This window comes from Gekko japonicus, unplaced genomic scaffold, assembly GCF_001447785.1.
Source record: "Gekko japonicus isolate JY-2015 unplaced genomic scaffold, Gekko_japonicus_V1.1 scaffold2984, whole genome shotgun sequence".
NCBI classification, from domain to species: Eukaryota; Metazoa; Chordata; class Lepidosauria; order Squamata; family Gekkonidae; genus Gekko; species Gekko japonicus.
In genome coordinates, this window is record NW_015164749.1 from 63,023 (window position 1) to 84,646 (window position 21,624).

The 21,624-nt window shown below is 48.5% G+C and overlaps 1 protein-coding gene across 1 annotated transcript in view; it reads left to right on the forward strand.

Annotated features, from left to right (window-relative positions):
- The first annotated feature begins 622 nt into the window (after window positions 1-622).
- The window catches only part of DOK4 (docking protein 4), a 44,224-nt gene continuing 23,222 nt past the window's right edge, over window positions 623-21,624 (forward strand). The window contains exons 1-2 of the mRNA XM_015409652.1: window positions 623-912; window positions 20,408-20,515. Of these exons, the coding sequence (XP_015265138.1) occupies window positions 847-912; window positions 20,408-20,515 (174 nt within the window). The 5' untranslated portion in view covers window positions 623-846. The remainder of the gene's footprint in view (window positions 913-20,407; window positions 20,516-21,624) is intronic.

Below are 21,624 nucleotides of genomic sequence, written 5' to 3' on the forward strand. Positions count from 1 at the left end.
GTGAAAGGAGAACAGCGGAGGTCGAACCCAGTGCAACCAAAGACACAATAGCTGCACCCTGTTGTCATCCTGCAAAGAGAAGCTTGTGGACCTAAGCAGGCGGATGGAAAATGTAGGCTTCTCTGTCTACAGTTTCAAGGATGCCGATTCTTGGGGGCCGAATTAACAGATGAAGCAGAATCAGTGGGGATTTTAACAGTCGCTTCAAAAGCGGTAGCATTCCCTAGAAGCCAACCGTCTCATTTTCACGTTTAAAGGCCCGGAGAAGGATTGGCCAGTCTGTCGGAATGAGAAATAGGCAAACTGAAGTACCTTAGGCAGGTTACCTTTTAAGGTCAGCTCTTTTTTTGTTTAAGGGCATCCTCTTTGCTCACTCTCCCCCTTGGAGGAAGAATCTCCTCATGCATTTAAAATGTAAAGCCTCTAATGGGTTAAAAGTTGGACTGTTCCATTCCCCCCCCCCTTCTACTGTACAAGCCTCCTTGGATCCTCCTGAATGGTTCAGTCAAGGGGGGGGGGAGGGAGAGAGGAGGGAAAAACCCGACCCAGAGAAAGATGTCACAGTCTCTAATCTATCTGTCATTTTTATTTTCCAGCCGAACAAGAGGAAGCGGCCAGCGATCTCCCAACTAGAACAATGCTGAGGGAACGGGGAGGGGAGAGGACCGGTGTGGAGGCAAAAGTCTGAAAACAGGTGAATGACGGAGGAGCCGTGGAAGGGAGAGGAGCCAGCATCACGGCTGTAGGAGAGCCCAGCGGAGGAGGAGGAGGAGGCGGTGGCGGCGGTGGCAAGAAGAGAGCCTTTGGCTCTGTGGCAGCAGACCCTGGCTGTGCGGCGGCTGAGCCATGGCTACAAATTTCAACGACATCGTCAAACAGGGATATGTGAAAATGAAGAGCAGGAAACTGGGGGTGAGTACCTGCGAGGCTGTCTTTTGTTTGGGGGTTCCCACCCTCCCACACCCCAGTGGCAGATCTGCTGTGTCTCAGCTGATGTGGGCAGGTGCAAACTGCGGGAACCCCCCCCCCCCTCCAGAGCTGGTGCTTTTGTGTGCAAGAATTCCGGTTGGAGCATCTCCCTTTTGCCTTTCTCCTTTTATCCCCCCTGCCTGATTTCCCGGGCAAGCCTTTTGGAATCTTTCTGTTTCTTGCTGGCTCTGCCTGAATGCTGTGTAGCTAGGGCTGGTGAAGGTGCAAAGGTTGGTCATTCCTGTCATTGCCATGGAGGATGTGTGTATGGTACCCCCCCGCGGGGGAGGGGGTCGTTGCCAACAGTGAGAATCACCCTTCCAAGTGGGTTGTGGATATTGGTACAGCTCCTCAAAAAAACCCATGTCTCTGGATATTTAGGATAGTATGAATTTCACCCCCTTGCTCCCTGAGAGGTTAGTGGTACCCTGCTTCCCGGGCACTCCCTTCCCCTGGGGACTCCTCGGGAGCTTGCATGTCTTACACAAGTGTAGGTTTTACCTTGCCTGGTTTTGCATGGCTGGGGTGAAATCTTCTTTGGACGGCAAGCAGAATGATTTGTTTGTTTGTTTGTTTTGGCCGCTGGTTGTATTTTTAGTTGCATTTCACGAATTTTGTTAGCTCTTTCATATATATGTTTGCCTCTGAGCCTTTAAGGTAAACAGTGGAATTTGGGCAAGCATTGAAAAGAAATGGAAATGGTTCCCCCCCCCTCCATGTCTAGACCATTCGGTTGCAGAGTCATGTTGGCTGTGTTGTTGCCGAGCACCTCAGGCACAGTGTGGCGGTGCTGAAACTGATGCCAGGTGAGGGCCGAGGACAACTGCGCTTGGAGAGAGCCAACCTCCAATAAGATCCTGAAAAACAGTATTCCTGTCATAAATTTCCCCCTTGCTCTGGGCTTGTAGGGTGTGTCTCTCACAGGCCACTCTAACATCTCTGCTTGCAGGAGGGACATCTGGAATGGAGACCTTGCCTGGCACTCTCCTCTGGCACTTTTTTATTGCACCCTGTGCGGAAGTGCTCTAGGTTGTGCAGAAAGGAGATTGGCAGCTAGACTCTATGTATTTAGAACAGCCTGAAATGTATTTCATGTGTGCAGTTCATCCTCTGTACAATGTGAGGTCTTTGTAGTGTTGGGTCATGGGCAAAGCCCTTTGAAGGCTGGGCGTGGGTTGTCAAAGAGCTGAAGGTTTTGGATATGAAACCTTGGGGTTCAGTCCCCGCTGTTGTTATGCCTAGCCAGCCGCTTGCCCCTCTGTTTCATACCTGCAAAATGGTTGTTTGGTTCCTGATTTTGGGTCATTCAGGCTCTCACATCCATCAAGCCGACAGCTTGCTACTTGGGAGTTACTATGGGGGTTAATGGTTTTCACCTGCCCCATGCCTGCGGGAACAACCGGCCCGCTTAGTGCTGTGTTTCCGTGTAGGTCACACTACTATAGTAATGTAGTAGGCTCCTGTGGCAAAAAAAAAAGGTCCAAGATTGTCACTGATTCTTCCCAAGCGGTATCCTGGGGTCATTGCCTATGAAACCTTGGCTTGTGGGCAAACTTTTTCTGATCCCACCAAGGCTTTTAAACCTGCTGTGCTCTCTTATACCCTTGCTGTGTCAATTATTTTTATTTTGTGTGTCCACCAAATGAGAAGGCAAGGGGAGATTGTCTGATAAGCCATTTGTTTTATAGCCCAAATCTTTGTTCTAGTGACCTGAGGTCTTAATGTGAGGCCTCAGCCCTGGCCCAGGGCCCAGTATATGTCCAGTTCTGGGGAAGCAGTAGTTAGTTCTGCTCTGTGGGTGTTCCCCCTCCCCCACAGGTGATGTGATTGTGCCTCAGTGTAGACTTCTAAGGCACTGTTCAAGTAGGCCAGGGGGACAGTCATTGGTCCAACTATGTGCTCGCATTTCCTTGCCCAAAGGCAGGGCTATCCACATACTTTCTACCCCCATAAAACTTGGTTAAGTCCGGAGTAGACTACCAGCAGATACTGGGTATACTGCAGAAGGATACCTGCTGAGGCAGCAACTCTAGATGGCTCAATGAAGCAAAGATTTGCCATGTCGAGAAACCGAGAAGGTATCCCGAAACCTCTGGCTAATTTGATGAGAGGGTCAGTTCCTTCACAACTGCTATGGTGACTGTCAAGCAGGCCTGGAGTCTGCTCACCCCTTACGCCCAGTGTTGACTGACAGTGAGGTGCTTTCCTTTGGAAATAAGGCCACCGCCATCTTGTATTGCCCACCAGTGAGAGCCCCATGGCTAGGGGTTGCCAGGTCTGGGTTGGGAAATTTCCAGAGATTTCAGGGAATTGCCTGGGGAGGGAGCAATTTGGGGAGAGTGGGCCCATCAGGGTATGATGCCAAGTTTCTGTTGTCTGGAGATCAGCTGTAATTCTGGGAGATCTCTGGGTCTCACTTGAGGGCTAGCAACCATACTCACACCCTTCAGAGGCCTCTTGCTTCCCAGTGACCATCTTGCAGTGACAAAAAGATTATCTTACTGGTTATTGCTGTTTATGAATTACCTCAGAATCTTCCAGAATGACACTGGGGAGGTACAATTTTGTGAAATCAAACAACTGGTCAATAGTTAGGGCTGCCAAGTCCCCCTGGGGGGCGGATAATCCCCCGCTTTGGAGGCCCCATTTCCGCCGCCGCAAAATCGGGCCCTGGGGGGAACCAGCCAGATGTGACGTGATGATGCCGGCCACGCTGGGGGCGGGGCCACAGCCATCTGAGGGGGGAACTCTGCTGTGGCCCCGCCCCCAGCATGCCCGGCGTCATCATGTCACATGCGGCTGACGTACATGCGGCTGACGTACATGCGGCGCACGCACGTGCACACGCTCGGGACGCCGTCCGGGAGCCCCCCGCTGCGAAGAAAAATGGACTTGGGAACCCTATCAATAGTTGTAGTATATACTGAGAGGAGAGTGCAGAAGATCATACTGGAGGCGGGGCCTAGGTCACAAGTTTGTGGTTTTTCCCCTTGCCTATCCATGAACACATCCATGGATGAAGGTAATGTGGGAACCCATTCGATTATTTGTTAATTTAGTATCTTTTTGCCATGCCTTTTCTCTAAGGAACTCATGGTTCTGTATCTTCCCCTTATCCATTTTATGCTTATAAACACCTCATGAGGTAGTTTGGGCTAGGGATTTTTGTTGTGTGCCCAAATTTGAACTCCGGTCTCCTCTATTGTAGCCCGACATTATAACCACTGCACCCCTGCTTTAAAAGTTCCTTGAAATTGAGGGCAGGACTAGGCGAGGCAAAGATTACAATGACCCAGTGTTCATAAGAGTGGACTGCTCCTAGTTGCTTATCTCAGCAAGCAGACCATATCCAGAAGCCTTGCTAGGGGGTCTCAGAGTACGACCTGATCCGCTCGGTGTCTTCCTGTGCTGGTGTGGGTAATTTCCTTGCAGTTCCCTTCCTTGGCCAGAATCAAGTGAGGGTGCACTGGCTGAAGCCCTGCCTTATACCCCTCAGGTTGCCAGCTGAAGATCTGGCACATGCGCAATTCGGTGGATATTATTAGTTGGCGACAATTTCTGTGATTGTGACGGCTTGAAAGCGGCAAATGTTCATGGAAACTGCTGCCAGCTGGCAGTGGCATTTTCTGTCTGTGAGCCAGGAGTGAAAGCAACTTGCATTTTTTGGCTGGTATTTGCTATCTTGCGGGGGACAGGGCTTGGAACAGAAGATGGGAGGTACCACATCAGCCACATTGTTTTGGTACTCCATACTGGCTCAGACTAGCTTATTTTCACCACTGGTGTGAGCATGTATCTGCGCAGAGTCACAAGTAGGAAAATGTACCGTGTGAATGTTGTGTTGCAATCCTGCCCCTATATGAAATATTGGATCATTCTTTTACACAGTTTGGTAACTCAAGTGGATTTGATTGTCCGCCCCCCCCCCCCCACTTCAAATTGGTGCTTTTCGTGCCTCAGCAGGGCTTGCTGTACTGCTGCTGGAGAAGCTGGAAGGTCCGTGGGCTTGTGTAGATCTGCCACGGGTAACGTTTTGTTGCCCACCCTTGGCTTAAAACGTGCCAACTTGGCCATTTCGTTGTTTGTTGTTTGTGTACAAGCTTGAAGTGACTGTAAGATGCATTTGGCATCGGAGAGCAATTTTTTCCGTCGCAGCCCAGCTCAGCTGCAAAGTTTTTCCTCCCGGGAACCCGCTGAGAGCAGCGGCATAGCCTTGGGCACTGTTGCCAAAACAGCAGCCTCCCTGCAGGAATTCTCCAGGCCCTGCTGTACTTCAGTGGCCTTCATGCCCCCAAGGGCTCTGCTCTCAATCAAGGAAATGTAAATTGAAGCTCTTGCTTCTGGGGAACCTGAAGTGTGTTGACTGCAGCGCAGAGGAAGGAGGATTCTCTGCCTCTACAGTCCTCCATCCTGTGTATTGAGCTCGGCATACGTGTTCCGTGGACGGGAAATGTAGAACCTAGAATTAAAGGGGAGGGGAGTTACACAAGATGGCAGGGATTGCTGCAGGGGGTGGCGGGGGTGGCGTAATCATCCTTTGCCAGTTCCCTTACCACCGTCAAAGAAAAATCTTTTAAAGGGCTAGATATGTCAAGGGAGTTCTCAGCCGATAAAACTGGTGGGGGGACCCTCCCCCCCAACCTCACCAATGCTACATTCAATCCAGAGGGAGCCGTTTTCAGTCAGGGCAGTGGCATGGAGGAACATTAATGCTGTCTTCCCTGGCACTAAATCCCCAGTCCATATTCCTTCCCATATATGAACACACACGTGAAGCTGCCTTCTACTGAGTCGATAGGTTGTAGTCAGTATTGTCTACTCCAACTGGCAGTGACTTTCCTGAGTCTGGGGCTGAAGTCTTTCACATCGTGTCTGATGTGATTGTCATAACTGAAGAGGCCAGGGGTTGAACCAGGGGCCTTCTGCGTCCAAAGCAGATGCTCTGTCACTGAGCCTTTAAAGAAGAATCCGCCTTACGCTGAGTCTGGCCTTTGGCCCGTGGCAGTCAGTATTGTCTGCTCACTGGCACTTCAGGGTGTTTTGCATCACCTGCCACCTACCTGCTTAAGTGGAGATGCTGAACCTGGGACCTTCTGCATCCAAAGCAGATGTTCTGTCAACGATCTGTGGACCCTCCTCTCCTTCAGCAGGTGCTAAATGACAGCATCAGGAGATGCGGACTTGGCTCCCGTTACATCACATACAGTTTGGCCCTAAGTTCTCCCATTAATCATCAGCAACATCCCCGGTGTGGACCAGAGGCATTCATGCAACCACCTTATATACAACCCTCTGAACAGCAGCAGAAGCAGAGGAGGGAATGTTTCATTTTTCCAGTGACAAAAAGATTATCTGGAAAATTGCGATTTCCCTGTAACAGATGCACAAGCGAGATATCCGAATCTCCTGCAACAACTGAGAAACAGCTTCAAACCCAGTCCTGCATAAAGCACGTAACGGTAATCTAACCTGGATGTCATCATAGAACAGATCACTGTGGCCAGGTCAAACCTTTGTAATCCTGATCGGGCGTTTTGGTTTCAACTCGAACTGGTTTTCCTCTCTCCCTTCCATTCAGGACTCAAAGCATATACCATGGAGACGCCGAGGGATAGAACAGGTGCATTCTTTGCCTATACTATAGTGAGTCATGTGGCCAGTGACAGCTTTCCGTTTTTAACCAGGTGCTTAGGCTGTGTCCAATCCTACTGTTCTTTCTCTGTAGTAACTAGTCATGGAACTGGCCATCTACAAGGGAGTGGTCCCCCACCCCAACATGGTCTGTCTCCTTTCCACAGTGCTCTGGGCAAGCAAGGGTGCCTTGTTTAGCAATGGCTTGTTTGGAGGACAGTGTCACGCATGGTCTGCTGTAGAAGGCAGCAAGATGGGGCAGATACAGGGCAATAAAGGGGCCTCTCCAGGAGCTCTGAGAAGGCCAGGCAGAACCTTGCAAAAAGGTGCTGGATGGTGTCTTCTCTCCCTTTGAACCTAACTAAGCTCACTGTCTGCGCTCAGTCAGAAGAAACAGATTAGACCGGGGTCCCCAGCACGGAGCCCATGGGTACCACGGCACCCACCAACACCTTTCATTGTGATGCCAAGTGTTTTTAGGGAGTAGGCTTGCCAAGGCCCCCCGGGGGGCGGGGAAACCCCTGCCCCAGAGGCCGGTTCCCCGCCGGCGGCAGATCGGGCCCCGGGGGGGAACCCCACCCTGATGTGCGCGTCACCCAGAAGAGACGTGACGACACCGGGCACACTGGGGGCGGGGCCACGGTCATCCGAGGGAAAACTCTATGGTTTCCCTCGGATGGCGCGCTCCAGCCACCAGCCGGGCGTCCCCCGCTGCAGCGCGACACCGGACTTGGCAACCCTATTAGGGAGTGAGTGAAGCCAGGTGGGGCTTGTGCCCAGCAGGGCTTCTGATTGGCTGTTCAGATTAAAAGGCATCCTGTTAAACAGAACTTTTGCCAGAAATATTGGAAGAACTACTGTTAGAGGTATGCATGACCTCACTCCCTGACTTTTTGTGTTTGTCTGCCTCCTCTGGGAGCCATTTTGTGCTTGGCTCCACCCCCTGTGGCAGCCATTCTATTGATGTGCCTGCCATCCCGTGTCAGGATTTGAAAGGTGCCCACAGAATCAAAAATGTTGGAGACTCCATGGATTAGACAGAGGCAGGCCAGCATATTAGTCAGAAGCAAAAGCTGTCTCTTACCTTTTATTAAGTTCACAGTAACAGAAAACCGTATGTGTGCTTTTGAGTTCTGCAAATCTCTTCATCAGGCTGTAATTTTTTTAAAAAAGGAAAGAGGCGAAAAAATGATATTTCAGGCCCTGATTTAAGGTGTCTTGTCTACGTTCTGTGTAGAATGCCAAGCAGGTTTGTGTAGATAAAATGGTGGAGCAGCTGGAGCAGGTATCCTTTTGCCTTCTGGAGAAAAGAAGCAAGGAAAAAAAGGGACAAGGGGACGAGGCTCCAGTTGAAAATATTAAAACTGGAAGTTGACCAAATGTCTCTCCAGTACCAGATGGAGTGGGAAGTTAAAGTGGGGAATCAAAGTGGCTTTCAGCATTCTCCCTTTCCGTTTTATCCTCACAGCATCCCTGCAGGGTAGATTAGGCTGCAAATTTGTGTTTGTCCCAATGTCACTCAGCAATCTTCCAAAGTGAGGATTCAAACGTCTATGGTTTCCCTCGGATGGCAAAGTGAGGATTCAAACGTAGTCTCTCCTAGTCTTGCACTCTAACCGCTGCACCATACTGCTTCTCTTAGTTGGTGCCTAGGTAAACAGTCAATGGAAGCCAGTAGGTAAGCCTCCTATATTTGTAACTTGGCTTGCTTACTTGAATCATCTGCTCGGAGGACTCTAGGATGTTTGCTGAGTTTGCACATCCCGATCTGCATACCTATTCTGGTCTATGGTCCAAATATCCCCCAGAATCCTGACCTCAAATGTACATGGAGTATGGATTCTTGTAAGGGTCAGAAAATGGTAACCACTGAGTCCCAGGGTAACTAGGGTTATCCAGAGCTTGTTGCTCCAAGCATGCTGCCATTAGTGGCCTCTACCATTAGTGGTACTCCCTGTCGTCGCTGCACCCTGTCTTGTTGTTTGGGCTGGGAAGGGAACTGTTTTTGGACACTGCATCCTCTGTGCCCTAACAGTGGTTTCACATGGCCAATGCCCTGGTATGGTGGCGGCTTAAAATTCCAGTGCATGCTAGCGTCATCCCTGGGAGAACCTGTGTAGTGGGGTGGGGCATGTGGTGAAGCTCACCTGACCACATGTGGCTATGGAGCTATAGTTTTCACCCGGGAACTGGTTTCCCCAGATGACGCTAAGAGCTGATGGAGCTCTGGGATCATGTGATCTCAGGACACATGGAACTAAGGAAGAGGCAAACCAGGAAAACCCACACACACACACACATACCCTGCAGCTGTGTCTGCTTTTGAGAATGATGCAGGAGGGAACACTCAAGCAATTCCCTCCCCTTGTCCAGTACTCAGAGCTGTACCAACTGGCAGAGCACCTTGTAAAGGTGAGTTCTGCTATGTCAAATAGTACAGAATACAACATACAACAAAGTCAGGTTTTTGTTTTTGTTTTTTGAAAAAGCGGTGCTGGAAGTCTCGAGGGAAATGAAGTTTCCATTTCTGTCTGCTGAAAACCCATGAACTTTTAAACATTTAAAAAATAATTTTGTCGAAGAGGTTCTGGAACTGCATTCTGGCATGTTCCCCCAGGGGAAAAAAAGCCCTGAACAAAGCCCTTATTACACTTGTAAGGTAGTAAACAATTGATATGGGACCCAGACAGGAATGTTCCAATCTGGAACTGAATGACACAAAAAGATACATGAGGCTGCAATTGTATCTGGCCTTGTGCCAGTGGCAGTTAAACATATATTGGAGAAAATAATATTGCCAATATGTACCTTCCAGTTTAGGTCCTAAGATTACCAGTACAACCACCTTATCAGGGCCCTTGTAACCAATGCTCCCTCTAAGCTGTGGAGTCTTGTGAGCAAAAGTTCTACTTTGTGAGCTACAGGTATTAAAGTTGTGAGCGAGCGATTTGGCCACGGCATAAATTAGTTTGCTCTGGGGCCATCCTTCCTGAGCTAAGACAAAAATCTGTGAGCTGGAGGCTAAAAAACTGTGAGCTAGCTCACACTAACTCGGCTTAGAGGGAAGACTGCTTGTGACATCAATATGTATCACCCCCCCCATCAATATGTATCATCCCACCCCCCTCACATCAGTTGTTTCCTACCTTTGTCATCCCCATGTGGGGGGATTGGCTGGTGCGCCTCAGGACTTCACAGGTGACAGGTGTTGAGGGCTTTGAAGTCTGTGGCTGGGGCTAGCTTCCTCAGACAGCTTGGCTGAGATGTTTTCCTTTTAAGAGCAGACCCTTTGAAAGCAACCGGGGATGTGCCGGAGGTGGGCCGGGAGGAGCGCGCTCGCAGGAAGCCATGCTACGTGCCAAACAGACAGTGCACTCCCAGGGGGCTCGTTATGTGTCTGCAAAATCCGTCAAGCATTGGTTTCCAACGTCCAGGGCAGTCCGGTGAACACGGCCAATTCGCACAGAATTTCCTTCTGCAAAAGTCAATGTCGTATTACGACCAGATCGGTCCCCTGCCGTAACCACCATCACCTTGGTACACTTTTGAGGGGACACCACCCTTCACCATCGCTTCTGGCTGCCGCCCGAGCAGTTGCCAAGCTTGCCACTTTGGAAAAAAGCTACACACGGTGTTGGGGGGGGGAGAGAAATCTTTCCTCAGGAATCCAGGCAAGCGATGTGAGGCTATGCGTAATTAACTTGTGGGATTAATTGCCTCAGGATGCAGCTTGGGATGTGCCTCTGGCTAAAGGCCCGTTCAAACACTGCGCTGTCCTAGTGTCGCTCCTCGGGGACTTGTGGGGTGTGTGTGTGTGTGTGCAGGCTGTGATTCTGCAGAGCTTCCGATAATTGCAGGACGCAGCAGAGGAGGCATAGCGTGGCTTCCCAAGAACCTGAGCTTTAATTTTAAAAAGCACCAGCCCGCCACTTCACGTCATCTGTTGGAGGGGGCCGTAGCGTCTCGCAGCACAATGGCATCATGCAACGCACTGTGTCAAAGGAGATGTTATGAGGAAGAGGATTGGAGGAGAGGCAGAGGGGGTGGCGGCAGGGCAGCGTGTCATATTATAACAAGTAGGTTTGCCTTTAGACCAGATTCTGATCTTGGTGGTTTGTGAACTGGACGTTCCAGCCCGGTCTTGACTGGCGCTTCAGGTCTGCAAGGAGCTACCTCTGGATAGATCAGATCTCTGTAACCTAGAGAAGATTTTGCTGATGCTCAGCTCTGGTGTTGAGACGGTTCTGTAGAGCTGTGTGGGAATACTCCCATTACTAAGTCCAGTTCCTTCTTGCAGCCCCAGATGGATTTTTTTGACATCGGCTATCCACCGACTCTGGCACCAAGAAAGTTTTTATCCTTTTGGATCTGGTTCACTGTGATCGTTTTTCATGCTTGGGTTTTTTCCCCCCCTGCTTTCACAAGCAGCGTTGAACGCAAACTATTAAACGCATTTAATAGGGAAATGTTCTGAATTGCAAAGCATTGGAGCCATTTTGTAATGCTGGCTCTCTGCAGGCTTGGGGAAGAGAGGAGAGATACCAACCTTCCTGGGACCAAAAGTGGATGCCACGTGGGAAACGGGTGAACAGTTTCTTGACATAAGTACATAAGATCAGGTCACTGGTTTCCCTTGTCTGCTTTAAAAACACCTGATCGGCAGCATCGGAGGCTGCTTTTGGTATGGAGGGAACAAGGGATCATTAAGCCTTCCCTGCCTCACTCTTTTTATCCACCAGAGTTTTCCCCTCTTCATGCTTTCCTCCCGCAGGGAAAACAGCAATTCAGGGTGTTTAATTTTGAGTGGCCACTGTGGGAGGGGAAAAGATTGAGCAGCCTCTCCTCCTTCTCTTCCATTCCAAAATCACAGCCTCCCAAGGTTGGGATGAGCCATGGCTCAATGGTAGAATGTCTGCTTGGCATGCAGAAAGTCCCAGGTTCAGTCCCCAGCATCTCTGGTTAAAAGGATCAGGTAGCAGGTGATTTGAAAAGCTTCAGCTTGCAATTTTGGAGAGTCACTGCCAGTCTAAGTAGACAATACTGACCTTGCTGGACTGATGGGCTGACTCAGTGTGAGGCAACTAATTAATAATAATTATCGTATGGCAGGGTGTGTAGTATAGCCAGGAGATCCTAAGATTGTCTGCCAGCCTGAAGTCCTAGCTCTTTTAGCATTATGCACCACTAGGTATTACCTCTACCGACATAGATTTAAGAGGCTGAATTGCTGCCTTCAGTTTCTGGGGGAATTTAGCTAAATGGCAGGCCTCAGCGAGAGGTGGGGTCCTAGCGAGGATCTACTACCTACGTTTACAGGGATCTTTCCCTTTAAGAGGACTCTGAATAACCAGACAGTTGCTTAACCAAAAGGGTTGTTTTTATTAAAAAGAAGAAAATCCAAATAAAATGCACACATACAGAAATAAAAGACACGTTAAATCGTACACACAAGTAATGGAAGTACAGAGGTGAGGGGGAATAATGGGAGGGTGTTGGGGAAATATACTTTAACTATCCAGGAGATCAGGAGTCCAGGGAGTAGAGACTGTGAAGATGGAAAGTGACCCAAACAAATTTGGGGGTGATGTGTCAGTAGGCGTCCAGGACAGACACTGGGACTGCCTAGTTATAGAAAGAATGGGACCTGAGGCTAGGCTGTTGTACCTGCCCCTTGAAACAATGTGCTGAAGGGATTAACTATAGACCAGAACAATGTGCATGGGAAGTCTCTGAGTTGTGTTCCCAGGAGAAGACAAAGGACGTCATATATTGCATCTGTGTGGATGAATGGATTTCCTGGAGCAAACAGGAACTGTTCATGTTTCTGTTGGAATGTGACTAGAAATGTGAGACGTTAACGATCCACTGATGATCCCTGATTGCTGGAGAGGAAAGGTTACCCAGCTGTGTGAATAGCCTATTGATTAAGGTGATTTAACCAGGAAGGGATGAGCCAAGTGACAGGGCTTTGTATCTGGGAGGAGATCTTCTTTCCTGTGGGTCCGAATAGAGAGAAATATCTCTTTGTTTTGGATGGGGGGGGGGGGAACTATGACCGATGCCCTAAAACCACCTCCCCAACATAACAAGCTTAGACTTGTTCTTTGCTGCCAGGAACCATTTTTTTTGGCTCTGTTCCATCTTGGTTTGGTGTACATTTCCAGGTCAGGTCACACACTGTGGCCTACTTCTAGGCCAGACATGGCTAGTACTCATACACAGAGGGCATTGGGGGAGGGGGTGAAAGATGATGAGGGACATTTTCTGCCAGTTGCTTTGCAGAGGCACATAGGGGGCCTTACATAGGGGGCAAGCTAGACTTGTTTTTAAGGCAAGAGACATTTCAGAGGTGGTTTATCATTGCCTGCCTCTACGTCTTGTCCCTGGTCTTCCTTGGAAGTCACCCATCCAAATACTGGCCAAGGCTGACCCTGCTTAGCTTCTGAGATCTCATGAGATGGGGCTAGCCTGGGCTATCCAGGTCAGGGCATCTTCATGTGTGTGTTCTCAGGAGGCTGTTTACACCCCTGTTTGCTCAGTCCTACAGTGCAGGCACCTAAGTTTTTCCAGCCCTACCTGACTGTGGTTCTGTGGGTTTGGAGGGCCAGACCAAGGCTTCTGTGCCTTTTTGGTTCTGGAGGTTTTGAAGAACAGTGGAACAGCTGATTTACATATCCATGATCCTTTTTGCAAGAGAGCTGCCAGCCCACCCTCTTTATGGCACAGGCAAAGGCTGGTGTTCCAAGAGAGCGTGGATCTCTCAGGGGCTCTCTCACTTCCTCTGGAAATTTTGCTGGCTTCCTTTCTGTGCCCACCGACTGGGTGTTCCTTCCCAGCCTGGGCTTCCTGTCTGTCTGTCGCATTTTTATCTTTCCTTTCTTCCAAGGAGCTCAAGATGGCATGCGTGGTTCTTCCGCCCTCCATTGTGTTGTCACAGCAACCCTGTGGGATTGGAGGGAGGGGAGAGAGCGTTTGCGTGATGGGCCCAAGGGGCGCTTCATGGCAGAGTGGGGATTTGAATCCAGGCCCTCCAGGTCCTAGTCCAACACTCTAACCACTGTACCACATTAGCTAGATAATCTGCACTGATTTCCAGTTAAATGTCTCATGAAACTGGAGTTGTGCCACCACTGCTTCTGCCTGTCTCATGTCTCCTTAGCAAATATCTCTCCTTCTCACAAGAAGGTAAGAAGAGCCCTGCAGGATCAGACCAGCAGTCCATCTAGTCCAGCACCCTGTCTCACACACTGGCCAACCAGTTATCCTGGAGGGTCAAATAAACAGGGCACAGAGGCCAAGGCCTTTTCCTGACATTGCCTCTTCACACTGGTATACAGAAGTTTTGATCCCTTCAGTCACCATGGCTAGAAGCCGCTGGTAGACCTATCCTCCATGAATTCATCTAAAGCGATCTGTGCTTGTTGATATCACTATATCCTCTGGCCGCGAATTTGCTCTTGCACAGATGAAGATTGCTCTTGAAAGCAGAGGCACAAGAGGCCTTCTCTCGGAGGTGAGCATCCTGTGTGGGGGGAATTCAGACATGACAGCTTCCCCCTTCAGCTTCCCATCTGACCCTGAGATCCGGCACCCCAGTTTGGAACACACTAATCCTAAACAGGTTGCTTGCTTGGATTCTCTTCTAAATGCTAAGGAGGAGGGGGTGTTAACCGTGTGGCAGCCAAGACAGTGATTTGAGCCCACCCAGGAAGAATTTGGAATTCCTCCTTGAAGTTGACACAGCCAGCTGGAGAGAACATTGGTTTGGATGTGGGAAGGCACATTTTGGAGCTCTGGTTAACTCTGAAGCTTTCCGGGTGGCCTTGAGCAGGCCTGTTGACTCTGAACATATCTCACAGAATATCTCAACCTTCTTTCTGTGCTTGGGGCAGAAGCTGTCTTGTTGAGGACAACTCCATACAACCTCCCCTTCAGTTTTGTGGTGCCTAAATCTCTTTTGCACTCTACATTTAGCATTAATGGTGACCCCAGCAAGAGGCTTTCAAGACGTCTGAGAAGCAGAGGTGGTTTGCCAGTGTCTTCCTCTGCAGAATTTTCCCTGGTGGTCTCCCATCCAAGTACCAGCCCTGCTTAGCTTCTGAGATCTGATGAGACTGGACTATACCATGCCGCCTTCCCTCCACTGTGAATACTACACGGTAGATGAATCATCTTTCGTTTCCTCGGTTACAGGGTTGCCCTCCCTGTAACTACTGCATTTGAATGGCCCTTGTTGGCAAAGGGGGTGCAACATCTGCTTACATTTTAGTGTAGCTTAACTTCCATCTTTGGCTGTGGTTGCTAACCTCTTCTGACTCTGGAGGGACAGCCAGTTAGTGTTTTGGATTAGACCTACGGAGACCCAGGTTCAAATCCTCATGAAACTCTCAGCATGACTTTGTGCCAGTTATATTCTCTTGGCTTAGCCTACTGCATTGGCATTTTATGAAAACAAAATGGAGGAGCAGAGAACTTTTTATCTCTGGAAAGGGATTCCCTGAGGAGGTCGGGAGGGCAGTTGTATTGATCTTCTTCAGGAGCCTGTGTAAGTCCACCATATTTATTTTAACTTTACTTCCTTTATATCCCATTTTTCTCCCTAATGGTGACCAAAGCAGCTTTACATGGTTCTCCGTTCCTCGATTGTCACAACAACCTTGTGAGGTAGGTTAGGTTGGGTGTGAGTGGCCTAATGTCACCTAGCAAACAGCCATGGCAGAGTCGGGTTTTGAACCTGGCCTATCCCCCATCCTAGTCCAGTACTCTAAACAACCATACCTACTTGGTTATTTATAGTAGATTTTGCAAATAGGTAATTTTTTGTTGTAAACGGTGAGCAGTTTTATTTGTTTGTTAATTAAATTTGAAGCTTGATACATAGAATGGTTAGACAGTGTCATAGATGCAACGCGCATGAAATTGAGCAAACTTCAGAGGACAGCGGAAGACAGGAGGGCCTGGCGGGAGCTGGTCCATGGGGTCGCGAAGAGTCGGACTCGACTGTGCGACTGAACAACAAAAAACAGAACAAGGTGATCAATATATTAAATACATATTGAATAGAGAGCTACATAGAATTACATCAGAATGATCACATTTTTCCAGACATTATAAGCATCCTGATATTTCTGAAGAACCATGAGCTTAAGCAAAATATATAGAGATCTTTAACATTACCCAACCATTTTCCTTCTTAGGATTTTTTTTTTTTGCCTCCAAGGGAGTTTTGATTATTGTTTAATGCAAGTTTTGATTGTCACAGCACCAGAGTGTACTGGTTTTTGTGAGCCATGATTGACAGCAGGAAAGTCTCTTTAATAACAAAATATTTATGTGCCACCCTGAACTTCTTAGGAAGGGGAGGGAAAACGGAAACAAACAGATGTAGGTGCTCGTGAGCATACACCCCTGAATGGCAACCAGATCCAGGGAGTGCCAACTAGGGGTGTGCATTTAGTTTACCCAAACAACACCCCCTCCAATACCTTACTAGTATTTTTCAGGGGGGGGGGTTAGCTGAAAAGAAAATAGTGTTTCTTTAAATGTGGTCTCTTTAAATGCCTTCTGAGTTCACTCGCCGAGTCACGCAGCAGTGGCGCGGCTTGGAGAAGGCATTTTAAAAGGTCGCAGTCTCTTTTAGTGCTGTTCACTCACTGAGTCATGCTGTAGCTGTTGCGGTGTAACTTGGCGAGTGAACTCAGAAGGCAGTTAAAGAGACAGTCTCTTTAAATGCCTTCTGACGGCAGTGTCACGGCTCAGAAAGCATTTAAAGAGACCCTAGGCAGCACAACTTGATGTGTGAATGCAGACGGCATTTAAAGAGACTGTTTTATCTTTTCTCCTTCATTGGAAGTAATGAAGGATGGAGGCACCTTCTTTGGGGGCCCATAGAATTGAACCCTCTCGTCCAATCTTTTAAAAATTGGGGCAAGAGATTAGGAGACGCACCAGCAGCTATTCTGCAAATTTGGTGCTTCTTCCTAAAAAACAAAACAGCTCCTCTGGAGCCCCAAATAACATATAATGGAGCAAAAAAAAAATGCGGGTTTCCTGAATATTTCCCGAATCTGAATGCCATACTGGTATTGGGATTTGGGAATAGTGGGAAATACTGGTATTTTTCGGGTTCAGTATACGAGAACCCAAAAAATACTGGGTGTTGTTTTTTTTACACACCCCTAGTGTTGAGATGTTATGGCCTAAGGCTACATCAATAAATCATTTACATTACAGTATTTTTTTTGCACACCCTTAGTGCCAGCTACAGGGCCATGGGGGCTTCAGAGGTTAAGATGCTGAGCTGCAGACTGGAAGATCTGTAGTTTGGCAGTTTGAGACCCAAGTGCCATGTGACAGAAGGAGCTCCCGTCTCTGGCTCCAGCTCCTGCCACCTAGCAGTTTGAAAGCAAGAAACTGCAGGTAGATAAATATTTACCGCTTCGGTGGGAAGGTAACAGTGTTCCGTGCGCCTCAGTGTTTAGTCATGTTGGCCACATGACCATGGAACCGTCTTTGGACAGTGCTGGCTCTTCGGCTTGGAAATGGAGATGAGCACCGCCCCCTAGAGTCGGATTCTAGCAAGGGAAACCTTTAGTGCCAACTGTCCTAGAAAACTTGGTCCAAAATAAGTCTGCTCTTGCATAGGTACCATGTGAAGCACGAGCAGGGGAAATGTGTTTTCCATGCTGTTGGTGATCACACTAGTTCTATCCTTTCCTCTGCTTTTTAAAAAAAAGCCTAACCTTTTTAAATTAAGTTTTAAGGCAGATAGAGGAATAATCAAGGGATTGTCAGTTCCAATGAGTCCTCCTAACTTTCATCCGTCGAAGTCTGTAACCAGCTCCGCAATATCTAATTAACCGGTGCAGAGTCAACAATGTTGTTCTACTGGGAAATCGATGGATAACATTCCTCCCAGTGGAGGAAAGATGGCTCTAGGTAGAAAGTAGAGAGGAAGGGATGTTTTTCTGGCACTTCGGCACACTTTCCTGCACGGAGCTCTCTTGTGAGATCTGGTGCTCCACAGACAAGTTGATACAAGGGCTTCTGCTTAGTCTGGTCCCCCTGGGTGATTCAGCACCAACTTTGCACTTCTGTGTTGCCAGGACATTTCTGATTTGGTGTTAAAAGGCTGTTGTGGAGGTGTTAAGGCTTACTCTGATATGCGGCAAGACGTGGACAGAGAGACCCTGGAGATCCCTGGTTCCTTAATGTGCGAGAGCCATGGTGGTATAGCAGTTACGAGTGCCAGGCTAAGATCTGGGAGAGCCAGGCTGCAGACCCCACTCTGCCACAAAAGCTTGTGGGATGACCTTGGCCAGTCACTCACTGTCAGCCTAACTTACCTCACAGGATTGTTGTGAGGATAAAATGGAGGAGAATAATGTAAGCTACATTGGGTCCCTATTGGGATAAAGAAGGTAGAGAAAGAAGTACTTTTCTCCCTTTTTCACAATACAAGAACTTGTGGGCACTCAATGAAATTAATGCGCAGTAGGCTTAGAACAGATAAAAGGAAGTTCTTCTCCACCCAAAGAGTAATTAATACATGGAATTCCCTGCCGCAGGAAGTGGTTGCGGCTATAGGCATAGATAGCACCAAGAGGGGACTGGATAAAATATGGAATAGAGGTCCATCAGTGGCTGTTAGCCACAAGGTATTGATGGAACACAATGTCTGGGGCAGTGATGCTCTGTATTCTTGGTGCTTGGGGGGGCAACTGTGGGAGGGCTTCTGGAGTTCTGGCCCTGCTGGCAAACCTCTTGATGGCACCTGAGTTTTAGCCAGTGTTGTGACACAGAGTGTTGAACTGGGTGGGCCACTGGTCTGATCCAACATGGTTTCTCCTATATTCTTATGAGAAAGAAAAATAATAAAGTGCTATCGAGTCACAGCCGACTCACGGTGACCCCATGCGCAATGTGGTCCAGGCAAGAGATGAGGCAACGTTAGAAGAAACAAAAAAAGTCTTCACCCGCTGGCAATGTTCCCTCTAAGCTGTGGAGTCTTGTGAGCAAAAAATCTACTTTGTGAGCTACTGGCATTAAAGTTGTGAGCAAACAATTTGGCTACTGTATAAATCAGTTTGCTCTGGAGCCATCCCTCCTGAGCTGAGACAAAAATCTGCGAGTCAGAGGCTAAAAAACTGTGAGCTAGCTCACACTAACTCAGCTTAGAGGGAACACTGCCCACTGGTGCAAGACAATGATAGAGGAAGACGAGACAAATTTCCCTAAGGGAGGAGTTCCAGAGCTCCAGTGCAGCAACTGAGAAGGCCCTTTCTTGGGTTCCAACCCTCCTAGCCTCAGATGGTGGGCCACCCAAATCAGTCTCCAAAGATGATTGTAGTGATCAGGTCGGTTCATATGGGAGTAGGTGGACTTCAGGTATGCTGGCCCCAGATTTATTGTTTGTTTATTTATTGTTTCCATTTATACCCCGGCCTCCCCATGAGCAGGCTCAGGGCGGCATACAGTACCATAAAACCATATACAAAGATTAAAACATTTAAACATAAACATTAAGCATTAAAACGTTAAAACAATCCGATAGTATAGTATAGGTAGGGCTTTAAAGGTCAATACCGGGATCTTCTGGAGATAGATAAATTCCAGCTATTTACCTTTTTATTTAGGTTACTTATAAGCCACGGGTGTGTGGGTGTGCCAGTACCATTAGGTTTCCTAGTTCCTGCATCCTTCTCTCCTCCAAATAAAGTACCAGCCCTGGATTCCCTCCAGTGCACGGGAGCAGGAAGTACATCAGGAAATACCATTTGGAAATTGTAACCCTCAACCCAGGAGGATGCTAGGCTGACCACCTCCCAAAATTGGGGACCCCTGGCACATGTTAGTGGTTGTGACCATGGAACTGGAGACTTTTATCAGGGGGAACTCTTTGCTCAGCCATGAAGCTTGCTGATCTTGGACAATCTAATTTGCCACAGAGGGTGGCTGAAAACATTAAATTGAGGACAAAGTAATAAGAAAGGCCATGCAATCTAACCCTACGTTTCTTGGACAAAGGTGTGGTATATAAAGGTAATTAACAGGCAGTCATGGTGGGATGAATCTACTCCAAAAAAAGACTCTGCTCGGCCGTGAACTTCTTGTGGTCATTGAGGTGGCTTAAAGTGATGAGTGAGTTCAATGAGGACTAGCGTAGTATAATATAATGTCTAACAGAAGGTGCAATCCTATGCAGTTATTCCACTCTAAGCCTGTTACGAATTGTAAACTGGTTTAAACTGCCCCTCTCCCATGGAGAGGCAAGTAGCTCTCCTTTTTGCTCCCTCCCTCCCATGTGCAATATGGGGCTGACAATTCTGACATACCTTGTCCTTACAACAGCCCATGGAACATTCTAGAGCACAGTAATGATGCTAAGCCTGATCATATGCCTGTATCTGGGTCTATTCACTTGCTCAGTTACCCTAGGACACCTTTGAACTCATGGCAGCTTCTGATCTTCCCAGTATGTTCAGGTAGCCAACATAATGAAATGAGACTGTCAACAAAGTTGTGGGTTCTTCTTTAACCCTTTTTTATCTTGGAGTTTGAGATTATGTGAATGCACAAAGGATTACCATCTTGAATAGGTGGACATGATAGTTCCACACCAAAAGAGTCAGTTACAGTCCCAAAAGCGATAGTTCCACACCCATTAAAGAGTCAAGAGGGTGGGGCTGGAAAGCTGTTGTCCAGGTCGGTGAATATTATTATCAGCTTTGGGTGAGCACCCTTAATTTTTGCAGCCTTTGCCCTTCCTTCATGTAAATGTACCTTCCTCTTCTGCCTCCCCCATCAGATTTACCGTCGTTGCTGGCTGGTGTTTCGGAAATCTTCCAGCAAAGGCCCCCAGCGGCTGGAGAAGTATCCGGATGAGAAGTCCGTGTGTTTACGTGGCTGCCCAAAGGTAAGACTCTCTTCAGAATGTCATAACTCTTCCAACCTTGGCCTGGAGGGATTGTAATGGGGGAAGCTGTCCCAGTTCTCCCCCCCCCCCAGCTAGTATTGTATGCTCACCTCCTTCCCAGCGAGGGGTCCCTTTAGGGAGAGGCAGGAGTGGGCAACCTCCTACACGTAGCTGACTCGCAGTTGGCCTAGTTCAGCGATGTTCGGCAATGTTTTCTACTTTGATGGCGTTCTCATTATCGCTAAATGCCTCTCCAGGGCACCGTTGGGGTCCATGTGACACTTCGTGCAGGAAAAATGCTGCCCAAGGGAGCCCCAGTGGCAAAAAATAGCATGTTTATATTGGAAGTAGAATGGCCTCTCTTTCCCAGCCTTTTGCTGGTCATCTCTTCTCACCTGGCCTCCCAAGTCCTGGCTCCCCCCTGCATCTAAGTTGCTTCTAATGCAAGAAATTTCCTCCACCAATCTGTAAACTCACAGATGCTTGCTTTTAGGCTTGTGAAGAAAGAACATGACCTGCAGTAGAGGGAGGCAAGGTTGATGGGGCCATGGCTCAGTGGTAGAGTGGCTGCTTGGCATGTAGAAGGTCCCAGGTTCAACCCCCGGCATCCCCAATTAATGCAGTCAGGTTAAAGATGAGGTGGAAGCCTCTACATGAGACCCTCAAGAGCTGCTGCCAGTCAGGGTAGACAGTGCTGACCCTGGTAGGCCAGTGGTCTAACTTCATATAAAGCAAATGCTTCTTTAAGAGACCATAATTTAGTAGTGAGCAGGCTGAGTAGCCCTGACTAGTCAGACCTCATCAGAGCTTGGAAGCTAAGTGGGGTCAGCCATGGTCAGTTCTTGGATGGGAGAGCACCAAGGAAGACTATGGTGGCTGGGAAGAGGCAGGCAATGGCAAACTCTTGCCATGAAAATCCCCTGGTCCTGGGGTCACTGAGTCAGTTGTGACTTTAAAAGGTAAAGGTTCCCTTGCTTGAAAGCCAGTCGAGACCGACTCTAGGGTTGCGGTGCTCATCTCCATTTCAAAGCCGAAGAGCCAGCACTGTCCGAAGACGTTTCCGTGGTCATGTGGCCGGCATGACTAAACACCAAGGCGCACGGAACGCT